Raw genomic sequence first — 13,228 nt, 5'->3', positions numbered from 1 at the left:
CTCATGTGTTTTCAGGTTTGAGGGCTTTTTTGGCAAGATTGACCTGGGTTAGACTCTGCATATGTTATTTCTCCGTAGGCTATGGAAAATAAAGTCAATTTTCGACACACGTCTGTTATTAGTTCAATAACAAGTGTTGCTTGTTAAAACATGTGACTAGTGAAACTCAAATGATTTTAGAAATATTTATCCAAAGCCAAAAAGTGTTAGAGAGAACGCCGGTGCAGCTCAAAAACATCGACACATCGAAACGTTAGTCAAAGTTTAATAATGTTCTGCACCTTTTACTAAAGAATAAAGAAAATTAAGAAGACATCTGAGCTGCACCGGTGTCTCTCCTCTCTAAAACAGGGGTGTGAAACATACGGCCCGCGGACCATGTACGGCCATATGCGGGCGATGATTTTGAACGGCCCGCACGTCAGTCCCTCAACAACGAGAGAAAACTTCCCTTGTGTGTGTGTAATGTGTATCACACCAAATTGTCTAAACATACCTTCCCAACTATGCACAGTATCCCATTAGCTGCATGCCATCAGGCTATTAACAATTTTCTATCGCGTAAAGTTGGTGAACGTTATCAAAATTGACGCGAACACATTTTGTTTGAGCAGGAGACAGAATACGCACGCAGGCAAGGCTACTTGTTGTTTTCTTTTACTCGGCTATCTATATATGGTTATCAGCACACAATGTTGGGCTAGTTCACTAGTTATGGATATCACAAGTTTAAACAACGAAAACAGAAAGGATGGAGGCACTAAAGCTAGAGGAGTTATTCCAGATGGGCAAGAACAAGGTAGGCAATTGGTGTGCTTGTCAGAAGGTTATATTACAGCTGTTTAAAGCCAGACGTCACGGTACGCTAGAACAAAACTAACTTTCTAACTAGGTAACTTTAGCTATAGGGCTGTATCAATTTGTCCAAATGAATAGGTCATCGTAGACGTTGTTGTTGTATTATTGCATGTGGATATTGTTATGCTATGTAGGCTACTTTTTTTGCAATGCACGGACCTAAAACCGGGAAACGGACAAATATTGTACACGCGTAAATTTGTTTTTGCGGGGGTGGGGGTGGGTGGGTGTACGTACCATAGCGCTCTCTCTCTCTCTCTCTCTCTCTCACACACACACACACACACACACACAGTACCTTTCTTAGCCACAGTTAATTTTAGTGGTGATATGTGTTATGGACATTGTTATGCACATTATTGACTGCAGTTTATTCTCATCAATGTCAGTCCATGAATGCATATTGATCAGTTGTTAACTAATACTGTAGGCCTAGAAGTTGCATTTGAAAATGTTACTGTTGTAGGCTTTTTGTTTTTTATTTCAGCCACACTGTTTTAAAGTGCGGACCATTATTTCACACCAATTTTGAATAAGCCATAGCCTACTGCAATACCGATTTCATGGTTGCACCATGCACATGTTCACCGATTATGTGGCCCTCAGTAACCTATAAATTCAATGATGTGGCCCTCTATGAAAATGAGTTTGACACCCCTGCTCTAAAATATCTGTCCTGGCCTGGTTGCACCGGATTGTGGCCAAACGACAGAAGCGCGGAGAACCCTCCTTTGTCTACCAAAAAGTGTTACTTTGTGCCCCGCGCTCCCCCACTGCTTGTGAAAGAACGGGGTGGGGGAGGGGGGCTTAACGTGAAAAAGCTTAATGTCCCAAAACGGCAACAAGTCATAATGGTAGGCTACAGGAAGTGGGGGGAGGGTATGGGATGACCAGAGCCGTCTTCGCTGTGCTATTCAGAAAGCATCTTCTATTGTCTTTCCAGGCGCACACAGCTCGTTATAGCCTATCGAGTGCCTTAACAGATAGGCTCTGCTCTTGGGTTTGGCCTCACAGCGAACTCAACCCTCTTGTTGCTTGCAGTTTGTTAAATAAAGCGATGCAGATTACATTATTTATTTCTGATTAATTGCGTCTTTTGATGTCTTTTGCAACATCTGCTTGTTAGGCTGGGCTACTGTCAATGTCCTTTACAGTAGAGTGTGGCTACCCGACCCAAGCCCAACGGGTCCCGACGGGTCGGGTTCGGACAAATATTTAGAAATTGTAGTCGGGTTCGGACACATGTAGGCGATATGCATTGGAAGCTTTACATTTAAATTCCTTATTATGTTGGGTAACCAACAGGTCTGCTTTACATGATGCAAACGTTTGTTTTTTGAGAATAAAGTAAAACGTAAAAAAGACCTAAAAGCTTTCTTCCTGTGTGCAAGATTTGTTTATCGTGACAACGCACTTCAGGCATGCCGCCTGAAATGCACACGCGTTGTCACGACTACATAAACAAATGGTTATGCACATTACGCATGCACATAAGCACAGTCTTGGGTGACGTTAAAAAAAGTTGTTAGCGATTTTAAGGAGATTTTAAGATTATTTGCGTTGCATACTGACATAGGCTACCGGTAGGCTATAAGGTCGTCTCGTTCAACTGGATGAGGATTTCCTCGAGTTGCCCCAATTAACGTCGATGCTGCATATGGATCAGTGACAGAGGCACTGTAGTTTCAACGACTGTTGCAGTTCATTTTTAAGACTTTCCGTCAATGGTAAGACAAGAATTCTATTTCAATAGGCTATGCTTGCTTGGGCCTCTTGTGTTAATGTGCGCTGTGTGTGACCTGCGTGCATGCACGCTCATCTGATTCTGTAGACAATTTGTAGTGTGTTCCGTTTAATGGGCTAAAAAGACAGGCTATCCACAAACGGGAACGTTTAATCACTAGCATGGGAATAACTAAGGGCATCATCTGCGTCGGGCTCGGGTCGGGTTCGGACATAAAAATGAAAATGCCTGTCGGGTTCGGGTCGGGTTCGGACGCAACTCTGTCGGACGCGGGCCGGGTTCGGACAGAAATTTGCGGCCCGATCCGCACTCTACTGTACAGGTAAATGTTCAACAATTGCTGGTGTAGGCCTACAGGCTATAATCAATTAGGGACTGTTCAGGGGCTACCGGAGGAGTTTTGGGAGCGTTAGTCAAAAAGACCCTCCCTCGCCAGCAAGAAATTTTTTATGACATTCCAAAGTGATTGAGAAAAAACGCATGACCCTCCCCAGTCCCAACAATTTAGGCTATTGATGCCTTCTGTAGGCTACTGGGTCAATTTGGGAGCTTGCATGCTACGACTCCTTCCTTGAAATGCCTTGAAAAGGCTGTTTGCACAATTTCACAATAATCACCGGGACCGAAACAAACCTGTCAACTTTTCCCGGGTTTATCGCGTATTTTAACTTTTTCCTCGCTGTCTTAGGAGGAGCTGCAGGGCCGTCGCAAGGGGGTGCGAGGCCCTGTACGAACTTGACAGATGCATGAACTTACGTGCATGAAATCATGTGATAGCTTACTTTACACATAGCCATGGCTACCGTCGGTGCATTTTAATAGTAGCCTAGTCTAATAAGCTACACCAGCTTGTCTGTAAGAGGGGAAATTGTATAGCCTATAACATTAGCTGAGTCACATATTTGGCCATATGGTGTTTATCATAGGCTACATCACGAAACCAAATAGTGTAACAAAGGCGAACACATTGTGCTGAACGGTATTTGTCAATGAGCAGAAACACACACGACATTCAAACTGTTGGTAAGTGCACTATGGAAACTGGTCTGTAGGCTAACATTGGACAAATAAATGACACTGACTCGCCATATCTTGCTGCAAACTCAGCAATGAAATCATAGGCCAGTTTGCAGGTAGCATAACGTCTTTTTCAATTAATAGAAGGGAGAGCCCAGTCTCTCCTGTGACATTGAGGTGCGCAAATAGTTTTTAATAGCCTGTTCAACTTCGAAAAGCTTCGTTCACCCGATGCCAGTCACTGATCGCAATTTCAAATTTCGGGAAGCTTCGTTCAATCTTTTTAAGTTTTAAGTGCAGTAGGCCCCTATCTGCCCCCTTTGGAATTATATCTAGAGCCTATTATAAGGTCCAGTGCGTTATGTCCTGGGATTCGGACATGCTCAAAAAGAAAAGAAAAAAACACTTTTTTATAGATGGTTATGAGGAGCAATATGAGTCGTGTCATTCAGACTCAACCCTCTTGTTGCTTTGATATCTTTTTCGTTGTCGTTTGAACGTCGGCAAGCAGGCATGTTGTGGTTGCAATTTAAGTGAAATTTCTACAGTAGGCCTACAACATGCAACATGCTTGTTAGGCTGGGCTACTATCAATGTACTTGTACAGGTAAATGTTCAACAATTGCTGGTGTACAGACTATAATCAAATTAGCTAAATCATTTGTCTAGCTGTTTAAAAAATAATCGTGCTACATTCAAACGCAAAGGGTGCTTTGATATCTTTTTCGTTTGAACGTCGGCAAGCAGGCATGCTGCGGTTGCAATGAATGAGGATAATTGGTTTTATCTGCGGATTTATTTTTTGCATTATTTTGAATATGACTGCTCTAGTCTCAACAGCACACATATCCCCTCTCGCTTTCTCTTTCTCCATCCCTGCACACGATGCTTTCTTAAAGGAGCTGCACCATCTTACAACAATTGCATCTACATTTTCATATTAGAATGTTTTGTCAAGTGTAAGCTTAAACTACCGTGATCAATTTAACCCTTTAGGCGCCAGAGGTTTTTTTCCGAAACGATCAATTTTGACATCTTCATTTCAAAAGGCTATATCTTAAAAGTGATAAGAGATAGAGACTTTCTGTAAAATAGAGAAATATTAAGGATGACCCAAAGTTTATGTAGAGATTAAATGTTTATATCTAATTTGCATATTATGACGTCATATGGTGGCGGCCATCTTGGATTATAGAATTTTCATGAAAAGTCGCATGTTTGAATGATAAAATGCACCACTTCTTCCCCCTCAAAATGTCCCTCACCTTCTGTATGCTATATTGCACAATACTGAATGCTCAGGTAAATAGTAAGTAGTGAACAAACTGTGTAAATCATTACTAATAAATGGCAGAAACAAACCAAATGCATGTAGCGGTAGACTGGCCTTTTGCTGTAGAGATTTTCCATTTACTACATACAGTAGGCACTCTGATTCCATGTATGGGGCACATATATATTATTCAGACACACAAACACAAGTAGATAAGACCTGTTTAGTTCAAAAGCTCATTTGCCACGGCAATTGGCACAGATCAGGAGTGAGATGACAAGACAAGAGACAATGTTAGTATTTTTTTTCTTTTTGTTGTTTTTGTTGATGTTTTTTTGTTTTTTTTTCCTTAGCTGACAAAGACACACACATCACAAGGACATGAACACACAAAAAGGAACACATAGTGTATGTCCTAAATGATCAGGGAAATAGATAGCAAATCAACAGTGTAAATCATTACTAATAAATGGCTGACATTTTTTTTTTTTTATGTAGCAGGCCTTTTGCTGTAGAGATAATGACTCCCTATCCCTATCCATACAAACTATGGAGTAAACTCTCACTTTGTCCAGCTGCATCATTACAAGGCAGGGATGCATCTGAAGCCTCACTAAACGAATCACCGTCATTTTCTGAAGGCAGATATTCCCCTTCAGAATCAGGGTCCGCGAATAGAAGACCCAACACTTCATTTCAGGTAAACTTTTTTGATGCCATTAGACGATAATCTAATGCAAATACTCGCTGACGTTGACAATATCGCTCTGATAAAGTAGCTCACACGCACACTAGCTCCGGTATTGCACGCACTGATTCACTGCAGCTGTAGCGCGAAAGTTTTGTTTAAAGCATAACTTTTTTTCGACTCAGGGATGACGTATGACTTGTCTGCCATCTAGTGGAGTGGAGGTCGAACGAAATATGACACCCTATTTGACTAAATCGGCCGTTTTATTCAGTACCGCATCTTGTCGACTAAAGTCGACTGTGGCGCCTAGAGGGTTAAGTTCCCGTGCCCCCGCTGAAAGTCTCATGCGCTTATCGTTACACTATCAAATCTATAAGTAACCGTGACAAATAGGGTATAAGATATATAAACTCATGCTATTGTATTATCATATATGTTTGGTAATGGCTCAGCTTTCTCTGATTGTTCTACTGACTTGGAAACTGCATCATGGAAGCAGTAAGTCAAGTCGCATCAGAAATAGTAGTGGCAGAACTCCAAAGTGACACCTTGTGGTTGCTTGTGTCAACTGCAGTTTGTGCCATTTCTGCTGAGAAAATGGGGTGCGTGATTCCTGAAGGAACCCGTCCAAACTTAACTGGGACCCACTGTATATAGTACATCTACATGCAATATCTTCACAACAACAACGCCTAATTACGACCCATTAATTTGGACAACTTTATACAGCCCTATAAAGGCTGAAGTTACCTTTAGTTTTGTTCCAATTTACCATTGTCTATGGCTTTAAACATCATGTGCGCTTTAACATCAGCCTATAAGCATTATTCCAGCTGCGCTAAGGTTTTGACAAGCACCGCAATTTTGCCTACCTTGTTGTAGCCCATCTGAAATAACTCCAAGCTTTGCCATGTTCCCTCCATCCTTTCGTTGTTTTCAAAAAATGTTTTATATCCATGATGGTCTTGAAGTCTTGAGTTTGTGAATTAGCTTAAATCAGCATATTATGTGCTGTTAACCAGCAACCATAGATAGTAAAAGAAAGCAGCAAATAGCCTTGGCCATTCATTGTTATTCTCTGTCCTGCTCAAACAAAAGTTGTACGTGCATGAAGTTGATGATAACGTGTTTACAAACTCTACTTTACATAAAATATTGTAAATAGCCTACTGTTATGCAGTTAATGGGATACTGTGCAGAGTTGGAAAGTTAGGTCAACTTGGAAACTGTTTCTCGTTGTTGAGTTGCCTGATGGTAAGGTACAGCCGTAGCTTACACCTGCAGGAGCGCTTGCTTGGGCGCCTGTGTTGCGCAATGCACTTTGCTCCTCTTATCTATACGACGCAGTTCTCATTTCTCCAAACCATACATAATTACAAGGACAAATATTGCTACATGAGGGAAATCAGTGTGGTGTCCGATGTGAAAAAAATAGGTATAAATCTAGCATACACATTTCCATGAATCACGGATGTGTTGATGACATAAATTAGGAAATATTAGAGGACTTAATGAGACGTGATGTTGAACTGCATGCCGATGCCATTTAACCCAAATGCCCCAGCAGCAGCATGGGATAGGAGAGCTTATCTGACAGAAGATCTGCATTGTCTGTTGTTAAAGGGAATGTGAGATGACGCCCTGATTGGTTTATTGCACGTTACGCCCAAACCACACCCATGAGTAATGTAGCTACTACAGACCACCCCATTTTAGATTTGTGTCGGGCGCAACAGTCATTATCCGCCGGTAAAATTGCAACAGCGCCCAAGATCCGCCCACAAAGCGACTTGCACAAAGCCAATTGCGTTGGAGTGCAAGATAGAGCCCTAAAGCAGATAGACCTGTTAACACAGCAATTCACACGTTTGTGGCATAAGTCACATCACACATGTTCATGCTATTGTGAGAAGGGCAACATAACCATAATTCTTAAAGTGACAACTAAAGTACTGGGTGACACAGCACAACAGGTCAAACCAAGAGTGACACACAACTAATATGCAGGATGCTAGGCTACTACATTAAGGCACTGTTTGCACAAAGGATTGTGTTTCACCAAACCCACCGTTATAAAATGATAGAATCTAACGAGCAGCCCGACTTAATAATCTAGCCACAGGCCGACCCTGCCTAGTGAAATACCCAGTCGCCCACACAGGGGAGGAATTAACAGTCCAACACCACTCAAGGCCCAGCCGCTGCTGCACGTCAGTTGCTCAGTATCCTCGGCCCTCACTGACCCTACAGTCACATTAGCTACAAAAGCCAGCGACAACTCCACCAACTTGCCGTTGAGTGGGCTGTAAACAAGGCTGTGTTTCGTGGGTGATTTATGGCTACCGATTTCTATGTGCTAGGTGGCTGATAGCTTGCACATGATTTTGTGACAGATGTATTTTTTGGTTACAAAACCTGACTTTTTAGATTTAAAAAGTTCATATTTCTGAATATATTCATATTGCAAAATATAAGGCCACAAACCCTGAACTTGTTAGAACTTGTAGAAATACTGCCTTTTATGTGTTAGCTCTGCCATCTTGGATAAAGCTTTCAAGTTAACTTTCAAGCAACGAATGTCACGTCACTCCGATTGGCAGTCGCTTTGTCGCATCGCTCAGCATTTGCATAAAATAGACTTCTTGTCTATTTTGGCCCCGGGGTAAAACCCACTCACTCTCAAAGTAATGGTGGGATTACTTTCCTTAGCTGTGATGACTCGAGTGCGTTGATTAAATCGTTCATGGTCCCGTTGTGTCTAGGAGGATGGTCGGCTGACTTCTGAGGTAGGCAGTCAGAGACGATGTAGTTCCGAAGTTTCGGCTTTCTTGAGCACACAGCAGCGTGTGGACTCGTGTCGGGCGCCTGTTGGGAATGCACAAGTTGAAGGAACCCATCAGCTTTTATCCACTCCAGCCACCAATCTATAGTATGCTGCTGATCGTTCCCCATTATTAGCAGCACCTGTGGAGGAACGTCTCAGGCTACATTTACATGTGGCCAGCTATTTTCATAAACGGACATTTCACCCTCTCTTTCATTTCACCCCCTCTTTCAAAAATAACATCGTGCACACCTGTCGGTTTCAGAAAAGTTTTCGTTTACTCTAACCCGTGTCTATATGCCATCAAGAGCATGCCAACCCTGTAGGTGGCAGTGTAACGAGAAGCTCAAGCCCACGGCCAATCAGAATCCCGAAAATAGCAACAACAGCTATGAATCACTTCCTCTGTCTCTTTTGAACTGTATTTACAAATGCAAACAGACGAAAAGGGTTTGCATCAACAGACTGTTACTCTGAATGCTTCCATGATCAACTTAGCCAAATGAAAATGTAATCATAGGTCGCACTTTTGGCGCAGTTGCAAGTTCTGGCACATACTGTGACGTCAGCTGCCTAAAGCTCAGTTTTTCTCAGTTTACATGCAAACTAGCAAACAAAGTTTTCCAAAATCTCAACTCTGGCCAGAGTTTTTAGAAAGAATCGTTTTCAGAGGTATATTCTCCGTTTGCGTATAAATGAAGGGCACAAACGAAGGGAAAACAGCCCCACCCCCAACAGTTTATTCAATGTTTTGAATACATGTATCCCCACTACATTAGCTTTGCCGAAACAAGTCTGACAGTCTAGCAGAATGGCTAACTTTAGGGCGAGTCTGCCCCTGAATCTTTTGAATCCGTTGGTTGTTGTTGAAATGGCTAACTTTAGGGCGAGTCTGCCCCTGAATCTTTTGAATCCGTTGGTTGTTGTTGAAATAGCTAACTTTAGGGCGAGTCTGCCCCTGAATCTTTTGAATCTGTTGGTTGTTAGTTGATGTGTTGTTCATGTATGAGGTCACAAATGACAGAATATGAACTCATGTAAATATCTGATGATTCATGAGATATTAAGGAATTAAGTAATACATAAATTATGAATTAATGATAATTCATGTACCCGTACCGTAAATTCAAATTATTCTTTTGAATTATTCCTTTCTATAATTATCATTACAAAGTATTCAAACCAGTGTCATTCAGGAACTGGTATCAAAGTCAATGTATTGGTATCGTGTGGGCATGTTTTAAAAGAATAGCTATGTGAAATTAAAGGCTTTTTAAACAGATAATGACCATGAAGTGCCTCAGATTTTCTTTAAAACATTTTTCAGCAGTTTTGATTGTCTTTTAGTCCCAATCCTTTATGGTATGATGTCTTCACAGAAAGATGTTCAAATTCAGAATTGGCTCTTGGTGATCTATGAGTCTATGATTTAGAGATGAATGCTGTTTGCAGTCTCTGCATTTCTTTGTCTGATGCTGTCTTAATGTCTTTGTCCAGTGATATGCAGCTTCCGGGGATGTGTTTCACATGGCCTGACACTTGAGATTGGTGAAACTGTGCAGATTCTAGAGAAGTGTGAAGGTAAGTTTTGCCCAAACATCTCTGTTTGTATCTAAATCACAAATTCTCTGGCTGTTTACAGGGGTAGAGTATGAAAATGCTTTGCGATTAAAGGTGCTCTAAGTGATGTTATGCTTTTTCTAAGCTAACATATTTTTTGTCACATACAGCAAACATCTCCTCACGATCCGCTAGCTGCCGGTCTCCTGAATACTCTGTAAAATAGCGGGGTCTCTGTTGACAGCCCAGGCTCTAAAAATGGTAAAAAAATTAAAAATAAAACAGCCTGGGGGGTATTCCATCAACCTCGCTAAAGGCCAAACCTGGCTTATTTCGATAAGTCTCGCTAATTTTAGTGAGAATTCCGTTCCATTAATGAGGTTAACGTGAATCCCAGCTTGGTAACCATGGGAATTATACCACAGAACTAACCTGCACAGTAGCAGGTTAACTTTCAAGCTAAATTAAGCTGTGTTGCAAAAAAAAAACAATCAGTCGGAAAACGAGTCCAAAATAGAAGTAGGCCTATAGAAATGTTTTTTCCGACAGTGCACCAAGCATGGCTTTACACATTCACTAGCTCCAAAGAATGTATGAAGATTATACGATTAAAAATGTTTTAACTTCACATGCATGTGGTTCTAGGAATCATGCTACTCTGCGTCACTTACGTTCGATGGTGGTGTAACGTGCAACGAGACGGCATAGGAAAGGAATTATAGGCTACATTCTTGCGTGTTCGTAGGTTCGCTTCCCATACGAAGTATTAAGGCTACAATGTTTATCACCTTGATAATGGCATTTTTAGTTATAATCTTTGATGAAAGACATATGTCCACTGCTGATAAAGGGTCATGCACATTTGGTAGGCTGTCCAGTGACAGCTTTGCCAGTGGGCTATATTATATCTGATGCAAGCCAAAGGATAATTATTCTGTAGCCTAGGCAGCTAATAATTAAAACTGCTTCATGTGTCGACGATTGTTCATGAATGTCAAATCAACTGTGTGCTACACAGATTAAATACTAGGCATAAATTGAATAGAAAGCCATTGCATTTCAGATAATTTTATTTCAAACACTTTGGGACTTATGGGAGACAATAGGCTATTATGTTGATAATAATTTATTTTATGACCACCTACACCTAGACAATAATTTGGAGTGAACTCTTTTAATATAAGAACATAGGCTATAGATAGTTTTGAATATATGCCAAAGTTGTTTTTGAGTTTATACTATTTATTCATTCACTCGTTTTGTTCAAGCATAGACTGTATGACTGTATAGAGTGAAGCTAATCAAACCATTAGCATTGTTGTTTTAAATGTAGGCCTATGCTTTCATTATTCTCCCATTTTTGTAGGCAACTATCTTTTTTTTTCTCTCAACATTAAATTTGATGACTTTCGATGAAAATCCTGTAGATGGCGCTTGCCAAATCGAACAGAAATCATCTAGTATTGTCTTAATTTTACGACATATATCCTCTTTTCGTCAATCTACTGTTTTGGTCTACTATTCTACCTCGTGCACGAGCAGAGATGAAGCTGAACTAAACCTTGCTTGAATAAACGAGGCCAAGATACCGCTAACTTGAGTTAATGGAACGGCTTCAGCCCCAAGTGAAAGTCTACGCTAGTTCAAGCCAGGCTATTTCTGTTAAGCACCGCCTTCATTAGCGAGGTTGATGGAATACCTCCCTGGTCCAGCCTGGACCATGAAACATAACAATACACACACTGTTCCAGCCAATCACCAACGAGATGCGCGTTCATGTCAGTTTCAATTGCATGGGAGGGAGGGGTGAGCTAGCTTGCTGTTTTGTTTGAGATGTCAACAGAAGTGACGTTACCCAACTGTATCATAAAATTCAAGTAGTGATTTTGTTGATTGACATTTTGTACTGTAATGACGTCACTCGTCAGGACCAATGAGGGAACTGGGAGTGGTCGAAGGAAATCGTGAAGCTGTCCGCGCGCTGTTGGAAATAACAATTGATTATAGAACCCCTGTTAACCTAATGATTCTGACCCCGCTAGATATGGAGAAGTTTCGGTCAAAGTCATATTACTATCCATAGTAGGCCGATGTGGGCCTACCCACAATGCTGTTACAAGAATGCCTTCTAGCTATTTAATTAGACGCATCTTCCCCAAGAATAGTGTGCGAGGCCCTCCTCGGCCGATTAATTCGGGAGGCGCCTTCACTTGAGTAATGATCCTAGTGTGAAAGTCGGTCAGAGGCTATAGTGCTGGCCTGGACCACTATGCTCATCTGGACAGAACATCTTACCGAAGCTACAGAGGGTTCAGGGTGTGCTAAGGTTAGCTGTCTAATTCCAGACTACTAATAAAATCAGTGACCCACCACAGTACAATACGATGGCCAGTTCTCCTGGTAGCATGCCTACACTTTCACTGATTTAGCCCCCACGGCCCTGGAGACTAATCCTAGCCGTTCCTCCTTGCCCATCTTAAACTTGAGGGATATCTAAAGAAACTCTAGAAAACTATGCGGGTCAAAGCATAACAATTTATTTGTCAGACACAAGCTATTCATCCAATACATTATAGCAGGTACATCTAAATGAATAATGTGAAAGTTACGAAAACAGGTTAAAGGAACATTTAGGAAACCATATGAAGCAATCAGAGAATGAACATACCAGCTCAGAGGATGATGACTACACACCTTAGTGGTGCGGGAGATTCTGACTACAGAATGGCTCCTAGAATGCTCTGTAAACTTCACTTAAATAGGCTACCTAGTTTGTGGTTGGTTACATTGATATGGATCACATGATTGGAGGTCAGCTGATTTGGGATCACATGGTTGGAGGTCATCTGATTTGAGAGTACTTTGATGAGACTTGAGACCATTGTTGTAGTGAGAGTGAATCAATCAAGACATGACAAGGTATACATTTGATTACATTTCCTGTCCCTATAGTTAACTGCTCCTGTGGGCATGTGACAGTAGGCCCACAATAGGCCCACACTTAGTAGTTGATCAAGAGTCAATATATGACTGAAAAGATTATCATCAGCCTGGTAATTAGGATCCTTACAGTACTATTGACCCTTTCATGGAATTTTCATGTGTTTTATTATTGACATCAGCTGTTCCTAGAAGGTTTCCGGTTAACAAATGCTGATAAATTGTAACAACACATCGAATTGTCTAATGATAAATGATTGTCAACATTAAAATGAGGACTGTGTTGTTCTGTTGTTGGGTGTTCCCTTAGACCAGGAACAA

At 41.3% G+C, this 13,228-nt stretch overlaps 1 protein-coding gene across 1 annotated transcript in view; it reads left to right on the top strand.

Annotated features, from left to right (window-relative positions):
* dock3 (dedicator of cytokinesis 3) overlaps window positions 1–13,228 on the top strand; it is a 576,384-nt gene that overhangs the window by 44,132 nt on the left and 519,024 nt on the right. The window contains exon 2 of the mRNA XM_042088883.1: window positions 9,905–9,988. Within this exon, the coding sequence (XP_041944817.1) occupies window positions 9,905–9,988 (84 nt within the window). The remainder of the gene's footprint in view (window positions 1–9,904; window positions 9,989–13,228) is intronic.

The sequence above is a fragment of the Alosa sapidissima genome, chromosome 4, assembly GCF_018492685.1.
Source record: "Alosa sapidissima isolate fAloSap1 chromosome 4, fAloSap1.pri, whole genome shotgun sequence".
Lineage (NCBI taxonomy): Eukaryota > Metazoa > Chordata > Actinopteri > Clupeiformes > Clupeidae > Alosa > Alosa sapidissima.
Note: the sequence above shows the minus strand (reverse complement) of the source record. Positions and strands in the feature narration are given on the sequence as shown.